This window comes from Cyprinus carpio, chromosome A12, assembly GCF_018340385.1.
Source record: "Cyprinus carpio isolate SPL01 chromosome A12, ASM1834038v1, whole genome shotgun sequence".
Taxonomy (NCBI): Eukaryota; Metazoa; Chordata; class Actinopteri; order Cypriniformes; family Cyprinidae; genus Cyprinus; species Cyprinus carpio.
This window is the reverse complement of record NC_056583.1, coordinates 10,119,884-10,139,231: the sequence shown is the minus strand read 5'-3', so window position 1 is coordinate 10,139,231 and position 19,348 is coordinate 10,119,884. Positions and strand designations below refer to the sequence as shown.

The window sequence follows — 19,348 nt, the reverse complement described above, 5'->3', positions numbered from 1 at the left end:
TTAAAAACAGCTGACAATAGGTTGTTTGTAGAGAAACATGGTCTACATGGATCTGTAGATTAGTATGAAACAGTGTACTTAATCAGTACATTTTCGCATTGATAAGATTTACACACCACACCACCAGAAAATAATAATGACCATCCATCCGTTCATTCATCCATACATGGACTGAATTTTTATGTTTAGCATTTTATGAAGGAAAGCCACTGAATGAAAACTAAAGAAACAGAGTATAATATATTTAATACTTCTTTTTTCTTTCTAATATTGTCCCAATTTTTAACTTCTATGTAAGACCGACTGGTTTAAGAGCAAGACAATGTCACTTAATTTCCTCTGGAAGCCACTTTGCACATTTGCTGATAACACAGACAATGGACATAACCTTCATAGATGTTTACATAAAGACCCCCACATACAGTGGTGCCAACATGCAAATTAGTGAGACACTGTCTCATGGCTTACATTTTAACATCCACATGATTTTGAATGTTGTTCCCTTTCTTATCAGCTTGATTTTGCATTCTGCTATGTATTACCAGCTTGTGTGCTATGGTAGTACTTCCGTGGTAGTCTTTCAAGTACCTTAAAATATCCTGTAATGATTCACAAATACAATATCTCTCAGTAGTACTAAAGTATTAGCATTTAAAATCATGATTGCTTTTGTACTTCTAGGTTGCTTGTTTATATAAACAGCATTTACACCTGCATTTTGAGATGTACAATGTATTTTGAGATTTGCTCACATTAACCAATTTCAGCTGTCATAACAGTTTTCAACCACATTGGGTTTGTAAATGCTTCTGCATTTTATTTCTGTGTGTTTAAACAAAGCTGAAGGTCCATATGAGTGATATTAGACAAAACATGACACATACTGAAAAACAAATCTAACATATCCATCAAATCCTGTTATTTAATGACATTTTATTTATTTAGGACAGTCTAGTAAACTTCATTCAAAAGCAAAAAGTATTAAAGTTTAGAATCAGTTGTCAGATACCAGCACTCTGGACAACATTATCTTTTATGGTTTGTAAGCTATAACAGCTTTGATATTTTTCAGGCAATTATACTAGACTCCTGTAGTACTCTTCCATAGAGGTTTCTGCCTATGCCATCTCAGCCCCCAAGGTTCTGTCACAGTTGTGCAGGGTCTAAGCTCCCCTGTCATGCTGCCTCATTTCCAAAGGCCCTATCTCATTTTCTCCAGTCCCAGAGCTTCTTGTTTTGGCAGCTCCAGTCACCCCAGACGTTCCTACCAATTCTGCCCCAGTGGTTTCTGTCAAGGCAGTTTCTTGTCACCATTGCACCAGAGGTTCATTTGCTGCCAAAATGTTTCTCTGAAGGCCTCTTCAGAACCAGCTACCATTCCTGAGTTTCTTGTCATGGAAGCTCCAACCCAAGACCTTCTTGGATCATAGAAGTTTTTGTTGTGGACAACAAGGTAGAAGAGCTCTTTGTCATGGATGCCTCAGAGGTTGCAGTTCCTACTCCAGTATGTAAAAAAAAAAAAAAAAATAACATACCAGTGGACACTATGAACAAAACATAAAGTAAGTTTATGTGTTGGAAAATATCTTATATATTTCCTTTGTCTTTGAAGCAATTTGAGGATAGAGGTATACAGTTTTAACATCTGAATCCATGCTGCTATTAAAAAAAAAAAGAAAAAAGAAAAAAAGTTTTCAAAGCTTTATTTAAAGTACAGTGAGTTGAAGTTCATTATGTTTCCATGAAAAAATGAGCAGTGACCACATACATTAAAGATAACTTTTTCTATATATTATGTTTCATCCCTTTAAAGAAATTACTTAACATATCAGTTGTTGATGAAGACAAAGAAAGAAAGGGCCTTCTGTTACTTTGATCTGTTGTATCACGACCACATTGACATGTCTCTCACTCCATCTACTGGTGAGTCTACATAAATGCATTAGGTTCATTTTAAAGCGAGACTGTTTAGTATCAGCCTATCAAGGGCAGTGCTGTGTTTGAGTATTCCTCAGGCAAAAGCTTTTGGTCAGGGGTGGGCAACTCCGGCCCACTTTCCTGAAGAGTTTAACTCTACTCAAATCCAACTCAACTCTAACCTTAACAAGCTAAGCAAGGTCTTCAGGATTACGTAGCATTTTATAGTTTTGAATTTTATTTTATTTTAATTGTTTAGTTTAATTACTATGAATAATTTAATTAGATTTGTGCACACATACCAGACATACCAGGCTTGTTTATACAGCCCCGTCAAGCCCCGCCCTAGCGTCGCCTGCGGAACATAAAGAAAGATCATTTGAAAAAAAAAATTTAATTACCATTTTTTTTTTTTGATCATTTGGGAAGAAAATAAGGTAAAAAAATATAATTTTTAATTGGTTTTTTGTTATTTTTTTATTTATTTTCTTTGTGTTCCTCTGAAGAAAGTAAGTAATAGAGGTTTGGAACGACATAAGAGTGAAGAAATGGTGACAGAATTTAATAGCACTAACTTTTCTGCGTTCTAGCTCAAAATCAATGCTTTACTGTCAAATGCATTTAATGCATTATTAAGTTTATTGTATTTGCCGTAAATTCAGTAATATATAGGCCTATCATTATTTTTTCTGTCTTGTTTTATTTATAAATTTAATTACTCCGATTTAAGTCCCTATAAACCAGCAAAACCTTCATAGGGGAACTCGTGGACCGGAGGGGCTAGATTTGTCCAGGGCCGAATTTTAACCCCAGTCTAGCACTGAACTCCTTTTACTGAATCAAAAAGATAACAAAAGAGATAATAGCTATGATAATTCACTAATGTTTTTTCTTCATATATGTATCCCAATGCTTCAGTTGTGTATTACTCTGCTGTGTGCTGTGACTGTGAGAGACATGCTGAGTAGGATCTGAGTGTGCGGTCGTGATTGTGACGTGAGCAGCGCACGCTGATCTGAAGGTGGGAGGATTTCAGGAAGAGCGCTAAGTGCTACGTGTCCAATCCTGACTTCCACTAACTTAACTTTACTTTTACTCAGTGTTAGTCTCGGAAGGGATCTTGTCTTTAGAAAGCCTCGGCACAGCGTGTTCGCTTTGTGACATCATGTCTGGAATGAAAAAGCAAAGAACGGTACGTTTGCAGATGTCCGGCTTTTTTCCTTGCTTTTGTTTCTTTCTCGCTGAACTTTTAAAAGTGGCATCGATAGGAACTACGAAATGTACTGACTATAAAACATAGAAGAATCTTTTGTATTAGTACTATGCCTTTAACTGTTTTTAGATCATGCAGTAATAAAAAAGGGTGGAAGTGTGGACCTAAAACGTTTATTTTAAAAGGCGCTACATTCACACAAAGTAAGAGTTGCTCGAGTCAATCATCAGTGTAGGTTAAGTTACGGAACTACTGGATAAATATGGAGTGGCAGCCCCTTAAAATAACACAAGTGTTTGTTTTTGGCAGAACGCGTATTGAAAATGTAAATCTCTGATGATGTGGCAGGATGTTATGTTTCAGGTTTATCATTTTCATCACCTTGTCTACATTTGTCATATGACTTAAGTTGACTCAAGTTTTTTTTTTTTTTTTTTTTTTTTTTTTTTTTTACGTCAGAACCATAACATGCATGTCACCATGCTTCATAAAAAGTTTTCTTGTAATCCGCAATATAATCATATAAAACTACTCAAATCCCATGTAAGATTAGTGTTATTTGTAACTCAGTTCCTTATGGAGCCAGTTTTTCATATCCTCAGTCGAAGAGACACTGTGTACCAGTGGGAATTAACAAACCCCAGGGTTACTTGCATCAAGCTGGGATTTCTTGTGTATCAAAAGAGCCTTGATGCAGAGAGAGAGAGAGAGAGAGTAAGTGAGAGAGAGAAGTGGCTCTGCTCCAGCTGGCCAACTTTCCATGGGCTTGCATGAATGGCGTTGTTTGTTTCTTTCAGGAGCTGCTCCCTACTCAGTCCTGATGACCGAGTCAGATACACTAGAATATAATCCACAAGAACAGAACTGTGTGAATTAATTTGTTCAGAAGAAAAAGATGTGTATTTGTGCTCTTACGAAATATGTCTGTCTTACTTTTCAGTCAGATGTTGTTCTGGTATGCTTTAAGTTGAAATTAAAGGCACAGTTCACCTAAAAATTAACATTCTGTCTTCATTTACTTAACCTCATGTTGTTTCAAACCTGTATGACTTTCTTACTTCTGTGGAACATAAAAACATATTTTCAAACCAAACAAGTTTGGGTGATTGTTGACGTTCATTGTATGGTCAAAAATGATATTCTTTTGGATTTGTAATGACATGGGGGTGAGTAAATGATGACAGAATTAGCATATTTGGGTGAAGTATCCCTTCAAACACTTTTGTGAATCTGACCCATTGTCCATATAGAAACACAATGTCAGTATCAGATGCTTTAGGCACTGACTGCACAACTTGCAAATTGTTCTCATGCTTAGTTTTCTATCATGTATATCTACTTTTTGTTTTGTACGTAGGATCTGCAGAGAGCCACCAATGTTGTGTACCAGGCTCACCATGTGAGCAGAAGCAAGCGTGGCCAGGTGGTTGGGACCAGAGGGGGATTTCGTGGATGTACTGTCTGGCTGACAGGTGGGAATTTCTCCTGTAAAATTTTCAGGAAACTTTAAGGAAAGTTCACTCCTAAATGAAAATTTGGTCATCAGTTATTCACCCTCATGTTCAGACCTGAATGACTTCCTTTCTTCTGTGAAACAGAGGAGGAGATGATGTTAGGCAGAATTACAGTCTCTATACAGGGTCACCATTCACATAAAACATCACACTCTTTTCCCATACAATAAAAGTGAATTTAGAGTAGTTTAATGCTAGTGTTTCTTTTTTCTACAGGGCTGTCTGGTGCTGGAAAGACTACAATTGGATTTGCTTTAGAGGAATATCTAGTTTCTCATGCCATTCCTTGCTACTCGCTCGATGGTGACAATATTCGGCATGGCCTAAATAAGAACTTGGGCTTCACGGCTACAGACAGAGAAGAGAACATTAGACGTATTGCTGAGGTGGCCAAACTGTTCGCTGATGCCGGACTGGTTTGCATCACTAGCTTCATTTCTCCATTTACAAAGGTGGCGTGATATTGAATGACATCAGAGGTTCCTATATTACATGATATTTTCCAACAATTTCTTAATCAGGATGGATTAAGAGGATGATTTTACATGCATTCACAACAGGATCGAAATGACGCCAGGAAGATCCATGAGAGTGCGGGTCTGCCATTCTTCGAGGTGTTTGTAAATGCCCCACTGGAGGTGTGTGAGAGCAGAGATGTCAAAGGACTTTATAAAAAGGCCCGTGCTGGAGAGATTAAAGGTATGTTTTGGGAAAATAAAACTATAAATGCATTGCTTATAGATGTCCTATCATGTATGAATGCAGAGAATAATGTAATTTGCCAATAATGTCATTTACATGAATGCAATACTTTTTTATTTTTTTTTTACTATGTAGCTTTTACGGGAATAGACTCAGACTATGAGAAGCCTGAAGCCCCTGAGCTTGTGTTAAAGACTGGAGAGCTCACTGTCAACGAATGCATTCAGCAGCTAGTGGATCTCTTGAAGGAACAGGTGGGTCATTCTTTCATTTCTGTCATCAAATGGATCCTTGTGTTTGGCCAGTTGTCCCTTTCTTTGTGCCAGCAGCACACAGACTGTCAATTTTCAGTTGAGAGATGTTAAAAAATCCCTGACCAGATGATTCATTATCACAGGATATTGTGCCCACTGGTGTGACAGAAGAAGTGAATGAGCTCTTTGTTCCTGAAAACAAGCTGGACCTGGTGCTGAGTGATGCCAATATACTCCCCACATTAACCATCACAGAGGTAATGCAACCCTTCACAAACTCCCACATACCCTGCCGTGTGGATGTTACACCACAGGCTTTTCATCACAGTTCAGTTAACTGAAAGCTTTTCACTGTAACCTGGTGTTTGGAAATGGATATATATATTGCATAATTTAACTAAAAGAACTACTTTAAAAAAAATGCTGTTATTCTATGGCAAACTTATTATGATGGAACACACTATAATGATGCTGTAGCAAATTTAACACAACCCCTAAACCTACACAAGTTCATTCCCATAAGTCCCTGCTAGTGTGACAAAACTATTTTCCCTGCAGATGCCATTTTTGCATTCCATTTGCGTTATCTTGTGCACAGTGGCCGTGCGCTCCTGTTGTTATTGTGTGGCAAACTATCGCTCTTGTCATGGAATAAAACTGAAGTTCTTTTTGTGTGTTTCTCTCTGGTCCTGTAGCTGGATCTGCAGTGGGTACAGGTTCTAGCGGAGGGCTGGGCGACTCCACTGAGGGGATTCATGAGGGAGAGGGAATTCCTGCAAGTCTTGCACTTTGGAACTTTGCTTGATGGTAAAAACATTTTTGAACTGCTAGGCCCACTGACAGAGACATCACCCTAAAAAATCTATAGTTTTTTGCAGGGCATTCTTTTAATATATAGTTTCTCCATGTAATTTCAGAGTTTACAAAGTTAAGAAAAATAATGAGGTTTATACTCTCAAATATTACATTTGTTAAAATTTTCTATTTTTGTGTAAATAATGTATACTCTGAGCTTTAGAAATAACAGTTAATACATTTATTCAATAAGGATTCATCAAAGTGATCAAAAATGACATTAAAGACATTTATAGTTATACAAAATATTATTATTCCAAATAAAAGCTGTTCCATTCATCAAAGAATCCTGATCTTAAAAATATTAAGCAGCACAACTGTTTTCAATGTTGATAATAATAAGAAATGTTTAGTGAACATCAAATCAGCATATAAGAATGATTTCTGAAGGATCATGTGACACTGAAGACTGGAGTAATGATGCAGAAAATTCAGATTTACCCTCCAGATTTATCAGCTTTTCCAGCATTAATAATTTATGTATAACTATATTATAAATATTTTATAATATATCTAAATAGTAATTTTAAATTGTACTAATATTTTACAATATTACTGTTTTAATTGATCAAATAAATGCAGCCTTGGTAAGAATAAGAAACTGCTTTCAAAAACATAAAAAAATTACCAATTCTAAACTTTTGACTGGTAGTGTATATATTATTAAATATGAATTATATTATATTATAATATATTATAGTTATATTATAATCAGTAATGTTTTTAGTTCGCAGGTTGAGTTAATGTAATAATATCAAACATAACATCCAATAATAATAATAGTGATAATAAAAACAGTAATTAATAATCAATAATATTTTATGTTTAGGGGGGGTCATCAACATGTCTGTTCCCATTGTGCTGCCTGTATCCAAGGATGACAAAAAGAGGCTGGACGGTTGTGCTGCTTTTGCCCTGGAGTTCAAAGGTCTAAAGGTGGCAATCATGCGCAACCCTGAGTTTTATGAGCATCGTAAAGAAGAGAGATGTGCCAGGCAGTGGGGGACAACATGCCCCCAACATCCATACATCAAGGTGAGAAGACACGTGACTGTGTCATTGCTTTTGTAACAGCTGTAAGTTATACTTGCTAATACAATCAGCCATGAAATGCCACCTTATATGCTTCGTACAGATGGTAATGGAGAGTGGTGATTGGCTGGCCGGTGGAGATCTGGAGGTGTTTGAGAGAATTAGGTGGAATGACGGTCTTGACCAATACCGTCTCACTCCACGGGAGCTAAGACAGAAATTTAAAGAAATGAGAGCAGGTAAAAGTGAAACATGTAATATAGTAATTTCATATAAAAAAATGACAACGAATACTCTTATTATGATGGAACACAATATAATGATGCTGTAGCAAAAATTAACACCACCCCTACACCTACACATTTTTTTATACAAGTTCATTCCCATATGTACCTGCTAGTGTGACAAAACCCTCCGCAATTGTATTTCCCTTGCAGATGCCATTTTTGCATTCCAGTTGCGTAATCCTGTGCACAACGGCCACGCGCTCCTGATGCAGGACACTAAGCGGCGTCTGCTGGAGCGAGGATACAAAAAGCCTGTGCTGCTGCTGCACCCTCTGGGTGGCTGGACCAAAGAGGATGATGTCCCGCTGGACTGGCGCATGAAACAGCATGCTGCTGTGTTGGAGGAAGGAGTGCTGGATCCAGAGAACACCATTGTGGCCATTTTCCCCTCACCCATGATGTATGCTGGGCCTACAGAGGTCAGACTTTTGTTGAAAATGTTACTCTGAGAAAGAAAGAAAAAAGAGGCAGTTTAATTAACAGAAAACAGAAAGAACTTAGTTTCTGCAGCCCTTTTAGGCTTTTTTTGTACAAATAATTAAGTCAAAAGAATTCTTAATTGGACAAAAAATGATTCCCTTATAGGTACAGTGGCATTGTCGGGCCAGGATGATCGCGGGGGCCAACTTTTACATTGTAGGACGAGATCCAGCAGGTATGCCCCATCCGGAGACAAAGAGGGACCTGTATGAGCCCACACACGGTGGAAAAGTGCTGACCATGGCGCCAGGCCTCACCTCTCTAGAGATTATTCCCTTCAGAGTTGCTGCATACAACAAAGTTAAGAAGGCCATGGACTTCTATAACACGGAAAGGTGTGTAAATATTTCATTTCAGCTCTCAAGACTGCACTGAAATATTTATATTATACCTGTTTAACCCCTAACATGAAAATGTAGTAATGTAGAATCAAGATCAAGATTAAAAAATCTTTAAACTCTTATGGTAACTTTTAAATGTAATGATAATGAAAGCCATCATTTTCAATATTTTTATATATTATTAACATTTAATTAAATTATTAGCTTTATAACACCTAATAATGTTACTATCTGCCTGCTGTTTTATTTATTTTGAAACTCATTTATGCATTAATTTTCATGCAGATCACTACACTTTTATTGCATATTTTATATGCAATATTTTGCTCATCTTGACAAGAATTGATCACAGCTCACAGCTGCTTGACCAGGAACTGTTACTGAAACTGAAGCTCAAGTCAGATGCATTTCTGTTTTTCAGACATGGGGAATTTGAGTTCATCTCGGGAACCAAAATGCGGAGCCTTGCCCGCAGCGGGGAGAACCCCCCCGATGGTTTCATGGCCCCCAAAGCATGGAAAGTCCTAGTTGAGTATTACAGTTCTCTGCAGAAGGACCAGTGAACACAAGGCACTGGACTATATGCAGACTTACAGTAAAGCTCTATTTAATCTATTTCATTAGAATTGATAGAAATAGATTTATAGAAAGATGCATCATGTATTCTAGTCCTACATTATAGTAACATTTCTGAGAAACTATAATAAATCTTTATTAGACTCATTTTTACAACACATTCTTAGATAAATGTTATCTATATTTATGCCCTGCAAATTACTTTAAAATACAGTATATTTTGTTCCCCTGAAATCACCCTGTAGATGGATCAAACTACACAGCTACTGCTGTATCAGGTGTGTTACAGACTTATAGTCTGATCAAGCAGTTTGAAATATGCTTGACCGTAATAGGACCAATATTTCACCTACCTCAGCTGGAGCTTTATTTGGATAAGTGTTTGTCTTGGCAGTATTTCCACCAGTTTAGAACATCATTGAAGTGTACTCATTGAAGAGCCAGATTAATTCTTATAAGAATTAAAAAATGTTCAGTACTGGGAGCAGAGTATAACCACAGTCGGATGTATTTGACATTAACACAATATTGTCTTGCAGTGTACTTCCATGTGCCTTAATCTAAATGTGCATTATTTTTACATTCCTAAATGAACGAGTTACTGTAAAGCGCGATGTATGAATGTGGAAGATTTGGGCTGAATTAACATGAAACTCTTGAGGAATCCAATGTGAAGGAACAAGAGTATATTTATTGTCTTTCCATTTTCTTAACGGACCAACCTAAACATATTTATTATCTTACAGGAAATGCATTTACTTCTTTCCTACTTTTTGTACAAACTTGTGAGATTTACAGTCATTTCTTACTATATTTGATGTAATGTGCATCGGGCAGTCATTCCAATAAACTTCATTAAGACAAAACCATTGCCATCCAATTTTTCTACTGTGTAAACTGTACAGGTTTATGCAGGGACATTGCACAAGATCCCGGGCCCTATGCATAGGCAGTCCTGATGGGCCCCCATGCCCAATACAGAGGAGCTGAAGGCCGCTATCAAAGCAACCTGGGCTTCAATAACGCCTCAGCAGTGCCACAGGCTGATTACCTGCATGCCATGCCGCACTGAAGCAGTAATTTGTGCAAAAGGAGCCCCAACCAAGTATTGAGTGCATAATTAAACCTGCTTTGGAGATCTTGAACATTTCTCTTTTGTAAATCTTTTTTTGAATGATCTTTGAGAAAATATTAACATTTTTTGAAATACTGAATTTTTAATTTTCCTAAACTGTAAGTCGTAACCATCAGAATTAAAACAAAAAACTCTTGAAATATTTCAGTTTGTGTGCAATGAATCTACAATATAAGAAAGTTAGCTTTTTTTCAAATTAAATTACAAAAAATAAAGAACTTTTTCATGATATTCTAATTTTTTGAGATGTACCTGTATATTCTGACCTATAAAACGGATAGTTCTGGTCCTTGATTCTGATTGGTTGAGCTGCGTTCAAAGCTGTTGTAAATTACACTAAAAACATAGCCTTTGTTTACTTCTGTGTTGCTTGGCAACCAATTTGTTGGAACCACAACTGTTTCGGAGGAACTACATTGTTTGGTGGAAGAATACTGTTGTTATTTATATCATTACACTTTATATGCTGTTTTATTCTGTGAAACCTTACTACGTATATGGAATAAAAGTTTTATAAAAGCAATAAGCCCCATGAAGCCATGGTTTACAGTTACGGCTTGGCACTGGCCCCAAATATTCTGTGCAAGCATATTTAATGTTTTACAAATAAATATCTTTACAGCAGGTCATCACATAACCTCTACTTTGGGTTAAATAAAACACTTAGACATTTTAATCAATATAAATGGCTTATAAATCTGTAAATGCACCTCAATCAAATCATTCACTCGCTGGGGAAACAAGTTGTTTGGAGTTAAAATCATGTTAAAAAAGTTTTTTGTGCTCACAAATCAGCTAAATTGTTACATATTGTTGGGATTGTAAAAAATAATTATTGCAGGGGAAGTACGTGCCTTATACATAACTGGAAATAGTAACTACACTGTTTCCCATCTTCACAAACCTCTCACAGGGTTTTATAGAACAAGCAAAACCACACAAACCAAAGCTATGAAGACAAACACAATGGGCCTTATTCTTGAAACACAAGCAAAATGAATTTTATGTAAATCGTTCATTCTTTCATAAACTGTCCCATTGAAGTGACAATTTACTTAAGAATGATTGTACCCATGAAATTATTATTATTATTTTTTTTAATAAGGCTCATTGATTGAGTGGCAAATACAGTATGGAAATTACAGTGCAAAAAAACTGATGATTAGAGAAAAAACCTGAGTTCCCCCTCTTGCAAAACATGACGATATGCCACAAATAAGAAAAAAACAGACCAAATCTAGCTTCTTGTTCTTTTAAAACAGCAGCATCACATTTCAGTCCAGTGGTACATGCATAAACGCCTCTTGCATTCCTGCAGATTTGGACTTCCTCATCTTCCCAATTGCCCTCTGCAAGTCTTCATGCCTGATGGGACGGATGAAGTCTTCATCTGGACTGTCATGGGATGGAGGAGAATTAGCAAGAGAGCGCCTCAGATCAGTTTCACAATGATTCAAATTTAAACTGTTTATGCTAGACGTTATGTAAATGTGACAACAGAACCCCAAACTTAATATAAAGATTTAAAAAGAGCCTGATACGTTCTGTGCAGAGTCTGAAGCCCTTTGTTAAGAGTTTACCTTTCTTGGTGCACGAAGTCACGCACACAAAGCAGAGCAGCATCTCGGCACATCTCTCTGAGGTCACTTCCTGAGAACCCTTCGGTCTGTTTTGCAATTTCACCAAAGTCCACAGCAGTCTCCACCTTTAGAAAAGAAAAACTGATCCTTTCTGCACTTGCAACTTTCAATAACAATACAGTTCAATTAATAAAATACTTACATTCTCATTCTTCAGGATAAGTTTCAAAATGTCATTCCTCTGCTTGACATTCTAAATACACGACAAATTAATAATTTATCAAAAGCACTACAGAGTTTAATGATTCAATAGTAAAAAAAAAAAAAAAAATCTATTTAAACCATATAAACGTATTTTGAGTTAATTTTAAGGGACTTACAGGCTGATTGACGTGGAATCTTGTGGGCATCCTTCGGAGTATAGCAGAATCAAGATCTTGTGGCCGATTGGTGGCTCCCATTATTATGACCTTTGTGCAGAAATCAATCACAACACATTAAAAAGGAGACTAATTTGCATCTTGAATCACTGATCAAACCAGTAATCACTAAAAAAAGGAAAAAGATGCTGATTGTACCTGGCAGTTGTAGTCAGTATCCAGTCCGTCCCATAAGCTCATGAACTGAGCCTTCATCATAGCGGTGGCCTCATGATCTGAACTTGAGCGACTCCTCAAAAAGGAATCTTAAGACATGAAGCTGATTAGAAATTACTTTGACAGAAGGCTTTTGACATTGCACTTAACCCTGAGTTATCGTTGTTCTAAACCCTGCTTTTAACCCCAGGTAATGGTACGTTTCACACTAGTAATTTATAAGTGGGATAAGCACTGCTTTTTACCTGGGGTAATGAAACCCTGCTCTTGCATTGCAGTGCCAAATTTGTGAGGTAAGAATCAAAATGTGGTGTTAGAATGCTACAGCTAGACCCTTAGCAACCGACAGCCAATGGTGTACTTCATTTTCACATGCTTTGGACAGTCACAGAAACACAGCACATTAGATTAAAGAAGAGACCTTTCTTTCTCTTATCAGGGTTTCTACAGACATGAACAAGCTAAATTTAAGACTTTTTAAGACATTTTTAATACCACCTTATTTGAAATTTAAGACCTAAACCTGTAATGGAAATACACATTGTATTACATATAAATGTAATATTTAATATGTTTAAATTAAAAAGAAATCAAAATATAATTTCTGTAATAAATTATATTTATTACTACGATATACAGTGAACTTTTCATGTCAGCAGACAATATTCCATACAAAATATCCCTGCAAAATAACTGCATCACTGAGATTTTTGGTGGAGTAAACAATATTTTCATCAGTGTTCTATCAGCTTTTACATGCTTAATTCTGCATATTTTTATTTACCTTTACAAAGGCCTATTTTTAACCTTTTTAGATGTATGCATCATCTTTCATGTCAAATTATTACAATTTATCAATAAATTCAATATACACTATAGGGCTCCAAGTCAGATTAAATAATTTACACTGCAAATAAAAATAATTACAACTGCAATAATGTTATGAGATTAATATTTTAAATGCATTTATGAATATACAAATAAGAAATGTTGAGGGAAAAAATGCATATTTTTTTCCAACATACTTCTCAACTAAACTACCAGTAAGTGCAGGCGGTAAGTCACTTAATGTGTGAGTCACTGAATCATTCATTCAACTGATTGAGTGTGTTATCACGCTGGTATCTTAAGGACTTTCGTAGACAGCGGACTCCTAAAGTTTTTGATATTCTTCATATTCTGTTTGGTGGTCTGCTAAAAATGAATCTTTTCCAATAAGTTTAAATAGATTTTTACCTTTTATGTGCGTATTTTACATTTATAAAGTCATTTTTCTATAAGTGTGCATTATCTTTTGAGTCAAAATCTTACATTTAATCAGTGAATTAGAATAATAAGACATTTGGGCTGTTATTAAGCAAATGAAATCAGTATCAACAAAATATATATTTGCAATCCAGACATACAGTAAGCTGCACTTGAAGTGGCATTTAGAAGTATTTACACACTGTTTAATGCAAAACATGTATGCATTTAACCTGCAGTTACAAATGCATAAATAATCTGTTATATTAAACAAAACGTTGAATACTGATATTTGAAATGATTTAAAAAATGAAAAGATAATTTAAATGTGAAATTAAAACCGCCAGCAGGTGGCAGCATGTCAATGTTAATAAGTGAGTCACTGCGACTGAACCGAATCATTTAAACGGGTGATTCATTTAGGAACGAAACACCGTCAAGTTGCTCAAAGACGCAAAACAGCTTCGTGGCTTTGTTTGGAATTATTTTTGTTGGCGAAGTACAGCAAAAACAGGCGATATGGTGTCTAAAACGTAAGTCTCTTAATAAAACTTCTAGTTTATTGAACTGTCAATATCACATTTGTATATGGTAATTTTTGGAGGGAAAAAAAGGCATTCTTCCGTGTGAAATTGATTAACTATATTAAGTGGTATAAATATACACATTTTCTGCCCGTGTCTTGAATTTGTGATAATTCCGAATGTATTTTAATAGACAATCATGCAGTGAAACGAGGCACTGGAAATGCATGCGCACGTGCACTAGACTCCACGTAATGCGTGCACTCTGTAGTCTTGTTTTTTTTTTTTTTTTGCATCGTGAGAACATTGAGAAAAATAGCTCATTTGTCATGGTGTTACTTAACTATATTATGTTGTGAATAAACTAAACATTTTGAATTTTTACATCAGTGTGTTTCTTCTGAGTTTGTGTGTGCGGTTACTCTCATTTGTTCTGAAGTCTCTCACAAAGAGACAAACAGAGTGAGCCTCAGCGGGAACTTGTATTCTGTTAACTTAATGCAATTCTCTGAAGACGCAGTAACTTACCGCGAGGAAGAAAAAATCTTCGGTCTGTCAGATGATTGTAAACAGTCATTAGGTCCATCAGATTTAATATATTAGCGGTAATGTGACCAAAAATATTTAAGACCCATCGAATCCGAATTTAAGACTTTTTAAGGCCTTATATTTGGAAAACGTTATTTAAGACATTTTAAGACTTTTTAAGGACCCCCGGACACCCTGTCTTATAGTCCAAAAAGTCTATTCTGGAAAACTTGATAGTACTGTGGACAATATATTATATAAGGATGCACAGTGCTAGAGCCATTATGTAAATACCTAGTGTGCTGCATTCATCTAAACAATAACACTGACACAGCAAATAATATGCAAATAAGAACATTAATCCGGGTTTTAGGAATGTATAGTTTGAAATGTCATCTTATGACTACCCAGGGTTAATTGTTAACACCAGGTAAATTATGAGTTGTATGAAACTAGAATGACCCGGGGTTAACTATTTCAGGTGTGAAAAGCCCTAATGACAAATATCCAGAATTTTATTGCCATATTTTGGGACTGTAAAGGAGCAAAATGAACCAATTTAGATTTAAAGGCAAAGGGTAAAATTAATAACTACTGGTATATCAATATTAAGGGGTGTATGGGGGACACATAAAAATGTAAATATGCATTTACCGATCTCATCGATGAAGATAATAGAGGGCTGTAGCTTGATGGCCAGTGAAAAGACAGCTGCAGCTAGTTTCTGGGATTCCCCGTACCATTTGTCAGTGAGAGTGGAAGGCTGCAGGTTAATGAAGCGGAATCCAGCCTCTTTGGCAGTAGCTTTGGCTATAAGAGTTTTCCCACAGCCTGGAGGCCCATACAGCAACACACCTGAGAAGATGACAAGCAAACCACCTCAGAATAATGTGTGGAGTTCAGTTTAGAAACACTTTATGGAAATATTTCCATCCTAGTACCTACCTTTGGGTGGCTGAAGAAGCCTGGATCCTTCAAACAGATGTCTCTTCTGGATCGGAAGTATAACTGTGTCTTTCAGTTCAGTTATGACTTCATCCAGACCTGCAATGTCATGCCATGTAATCTGTGGACACACATAAATAATTAGTGTAACTTGCATAATCACTTAAAATAGACTCGTCAATTAAGGACTGGTAAATAAAATCAGATGGTGATATAATTCCTCGCCTGCATAGTCAGTGGATCCACAAGATGAGCTGCAATGCTCATTTCATATTCAGAAAGCTTCACATTCTGCACTCCAATCTGCCGCATGAGTTTCTCTGCCTGTGAGACGGCAACAAAACTTCACATTAAACTCCAGCCTTTGGTGAAGCTATGCTTTGTCAAAAGTTCAACTTCGTAAGACTTCTTAACTTGTGGCAAATACTGGAAAAAATTCAATATAATGACCTTAGAATGTTTAGTCTATATGAAAAGGGGATAGGACTATAAAGGATAAAGTAGTAAACATAAAAATGGGTACATTTAAGAATTTTCTACAATCACAATTTCTACAGAATGGAATATTTTAGAGCTGAGCAGGACATGAAATATCTATATATTACTCTTTCAAGAAATTGTGTACTGATAACTGACAGAACTCGCCCAACCCTCCAAAACCTAATTATCAAGTAACTCATCCTGTAAACTGCGTACCTGTTTTTGTGCCTCAACTTTCTGTTTTCTTGTTGGATCAATAGCATCCACCATCCACTTTATTGTAAAATATGTGACAGCACCAAATATTGTGAGGCGAAAGAGTAAACCTATGACCTCGTTCCGGCCCAAAGGGCGAGTGAAGTTGTCTGTTGGAATCTCTTTCAATACCATCTTCTTACATTCACCTGCAAAATAAAAACAATAAAATCAGTATTATTACAAATCTAGGGGGTTCTAATGAGCCATTTACTTGACTTTTAACTTGAGTATTGAATATGGGTTTGAATGTGTAAATAAAGCTCTGTATAAACGTTACTTGCATAAATACAATTCTGATATAGTGTGTCCAATCGGGTAATCAAAAGTTGTACACGCTCTTCATGTCCACTCGAACACTTGGTCCAAACACAGGAGACACGTCATTTAATTAGACAAGTGATCAAGTGTGGATATTGAGACAGGCCCTATGTGAGTGCCTCCGTTCTGAAAGCATTCAATAATCACTGCGTGTTAGCTCCATAACAAAATTTGCGCCTAATTATCTCTCCACTGTATAAAAAAATTAGTGTGTACTGAAACGTTACGAACTTCTGTACAGAACACGTGACGTTATTAGATTAAAGATTAATAATTACACAGTACCGCCGATTCCGACAAGTGGAGTACGCAAATTTGACAATTCGCTCTTATTATGGGGATGAGTTAGCGCAATTTCCTTTCATTTTCATTTTCATTATTTTTTCACTAAAGAGTTATTGGAGATTTCCTGTGACCTTCCTGTGGAAAAAAACAGATCACATACCTGAACCGTCTTACTGGGTCTCGGAAATATTGTTTTAAGAAAATCAGTTTCCTTATAACCCAACGTTTAATTTACTTCCAGCGATCAGATTGTTCTAAACATTTTATTCCTCCAGTCTTCTTCTTCTTTTTAATGTCTAACGGCGGTTGGCATCCAGCGTAATTGGTGCATTACCGCCACCATCTGCTCCGGAGTGTGGCTCAGATAATAGGTTTACAGCATAGACTGTATAAAAACTAAAGACTAATTCACCCATTTCCCTCCTTCCGTCCTTCTCCCCCAAAGCATACAAATCCACACACTTCATCCTTACTCTACTATATAATATTAATAATACTAATAACAATTTTAACCTTCCTCAATACTCTATAACTCTTCATACTCTATTAAAAACCCCTGTGTCCCTTAAGAAATCCATACGTAAGAATTCCAGTCTGTGCCCTATGTTGTGTGCTCAATAGCCCTTTTAATGTCATGTCCTGAACCTTTATCTCTCTCAACTTATTCCTCATCAACTCTCTCTGAACATCATACCTGGTGCATCTCAAGACCACATGTTCCACTGACTCTTCCTGGCAAACCTCACATAATCCACCCTGCGTTCCATTCGGAAGGGCTCATCCCTATGCCCTAATCCCTTCAAAGTGTTTACCCTCCGGAGTGAGAGCTTCGAAGGGTTGAAGGTTGTAGGGGACCAAACAACTGTTTCTTGAAGCACCCTTCTGCGTCATCATCACGTGCCCACACGGAGGCGCCATCAACATCAGAATCAGAATGAGCATTCTAGCCAGCTATGTTTACACATAAGTGACAGATGTTTTAGTGACAGAAGCTCCACAGTGCAACAGAATGACAGTAACAAGACAGGACACAGATAGTAATAAAAAATAATAATATACAAAATAGACAATGTACAAAAAAAGCAAAAACACAATATACAGGTGCATCTCAATAAATTAGAATGTCGTGGAAAAGTTCATTTCAGTAATTCAACTCAAATAAATAAATTTAATGCACACAGACTGAAGTAGTTTAAGTCTTTGGTTCTTTTAATTGTGATGATTTTGGCTCACATTTAACAAAAACCCACCAATTCACTATCTCAACAAATTAGAATATAGTGAAATGCCAATTAGCTAATCAAATCAAAACACCTTCCAAGTTTCCCTGAGCCTTCAAAATGGTCTCTCAGTTTGGTTCACTAGGCTACATAATCATGGGGAAGACTGCTGATCTGTTGTCCAGAAGACAATCATTGACACCCTTCACAAGGAGGGTAAGCCACAAACATTCATTGCCAAAGAAGCTGGCTGTTCACAGAGTGCTGTATCCAAGCATGTTAACAGGAAAGTTGAGTGGAAGGAAAAAGTGTGGAAGAAAAAGATGCACAAGCAACCGAGAGAACCGCAGCCTTATGAGGATTGTCATGCAAAATCGATTCAAGAATTTGAGTGAACTTCACAAGGAATAGACTGAGGCTGGTGGCATCAAGAGGAATATGGCTACAGTTGTTGTATTCCTCTTGTTATTCCTCTTGTTAAGCAAATACTGAGTCAGAGGCGTCTTATGTGGGTTGGTTAGGGGGAAGACTGGACTATTGTCCAGTTGGTCCAAAATCCTCTTTTCAGATGAGAGCAAGTTTTGTATTTCATTTGGAAACCAAGGTCCTAGAGTCTGGAGGAAGGGTGGAGAAGCTCATTGCCCAAGCTGCTTGAAGTCCAGTGTTAAGTGTCCAGAGTCTGTGATGATTTGGGGTGCAATGTCATCTGCTGGTGTTGGTCCATTGTGTTTTTTGAAAACAAAGTCCGTTTACCAAGAAATTTTGGAGCACTCCCTTCTGCTCACCAGCTTTTTGAAGATGCTGATTTCATTTTCCAGCAGGATTTGGTACCTGCCCACACTACCAAAAGCACCAAAAGTTGGTTAAATGACTATGGTGTTGGTGTGCTTGACTGGCCTGCAAACTCACCAGACCTGAACCCCATAGAGAATCTATGGGCTATTGTCAAGAGGAAAATGAGAAACAAGAGACCAAAAAAATGCCAATGAGCTGAAGGCCACTGTCAAAGAAACCTGGGCTTCCATACCACCTCAGCAGTGCCACAAACTGATCACCTCCATGA

General features: G+C 36.8%; 2 protein-coding genes across 4 annotated transcripts; one reads left to right on the top strand and one right to left on the bottom strand.

Annotated features, from left to right (window-relative positions):
* The first annotated feature begins 2,930 nt into the window (after positions 1-2,930).
* On the top strand, positions 2,931-10,037 carry LOC109101792 (bifunctional 3'-phosphoadenosine 5'-phosphosulfate synthase 2-like). Its single transcript, XM_042767445.1, has 12 exons — positions 2,931-3,109; positions 4,488-4,602; positions 4,861-5,096; positions 5,205-5,343; positions 5,482-5,600; positions 5,744-5,857; positions 6,296-6,407; positions 7,285-7,490; positions 7,591-7,726; positions 7,925-8,193; positions 8,360-8,589; positions 9,017-10,037. The coding sequence occupies exons 1-12, from the start codon at positions 3,083-3,085 to the stop codon at positions 9,156-9,158; spliced, it is 1,845 nt and encodes a 614-aa protein (XP_042623379.1). The 5' UTR covers positions 2,931-3,082; the 3' UTR covers positions 9,159-10,037.
* An 812-nt stretch (positions 10,038-10,849) lies between these two features.
* On the bottom strand, positions 10,850-17,880 carry LOC109101445 (outer mitochondrial transmembrane helix translocase-like). Of its 3 annotated transcripts, none has more exons than XM_042767443.1 (10): positions 17,760-17,880; positions 16,421-16,608; positions 15,950-16,048; positions 15,725-15,845; positions 15,434-15,634; positions 12,465-12,571; positions 12,267-12,356; positions 12,089-12,139; positions 11,887-12,011; positions 10,850-11,701 (listed from the first exon to the last, which is right to left on the bottom strand). In XM_042767443.1, the coding sequence occupies exons 2-10, from the start codon at positions 16,592-16,594 to the stop codon at positions 11,581-11,583; spliced, it is 1,089 nt and encodes a 362-aa protein (XP_042623377.1). In that variant the 5' UTR covers positions 16,595-16,608; positions 17,760-17,880; the 3' UTR covers positions 10,850-11,580. The 3 variants fall into 3 exon arrangements, with proteins under 3 accessions (XP_042623377.1, XP_042623375.1, XP_042623376.1); XM_042767441.1 differs by lacking the exon at positions 17,760-17,880 and adding an exon at positions 17,226-17,380; XM_042767442.1 differs by lacking the exon at positions 17,760-17,880 and adding an exon at positions 16,744-17,058.
* Positions 17,881-19,348: the final 1,468 nt, after the last annotated feature.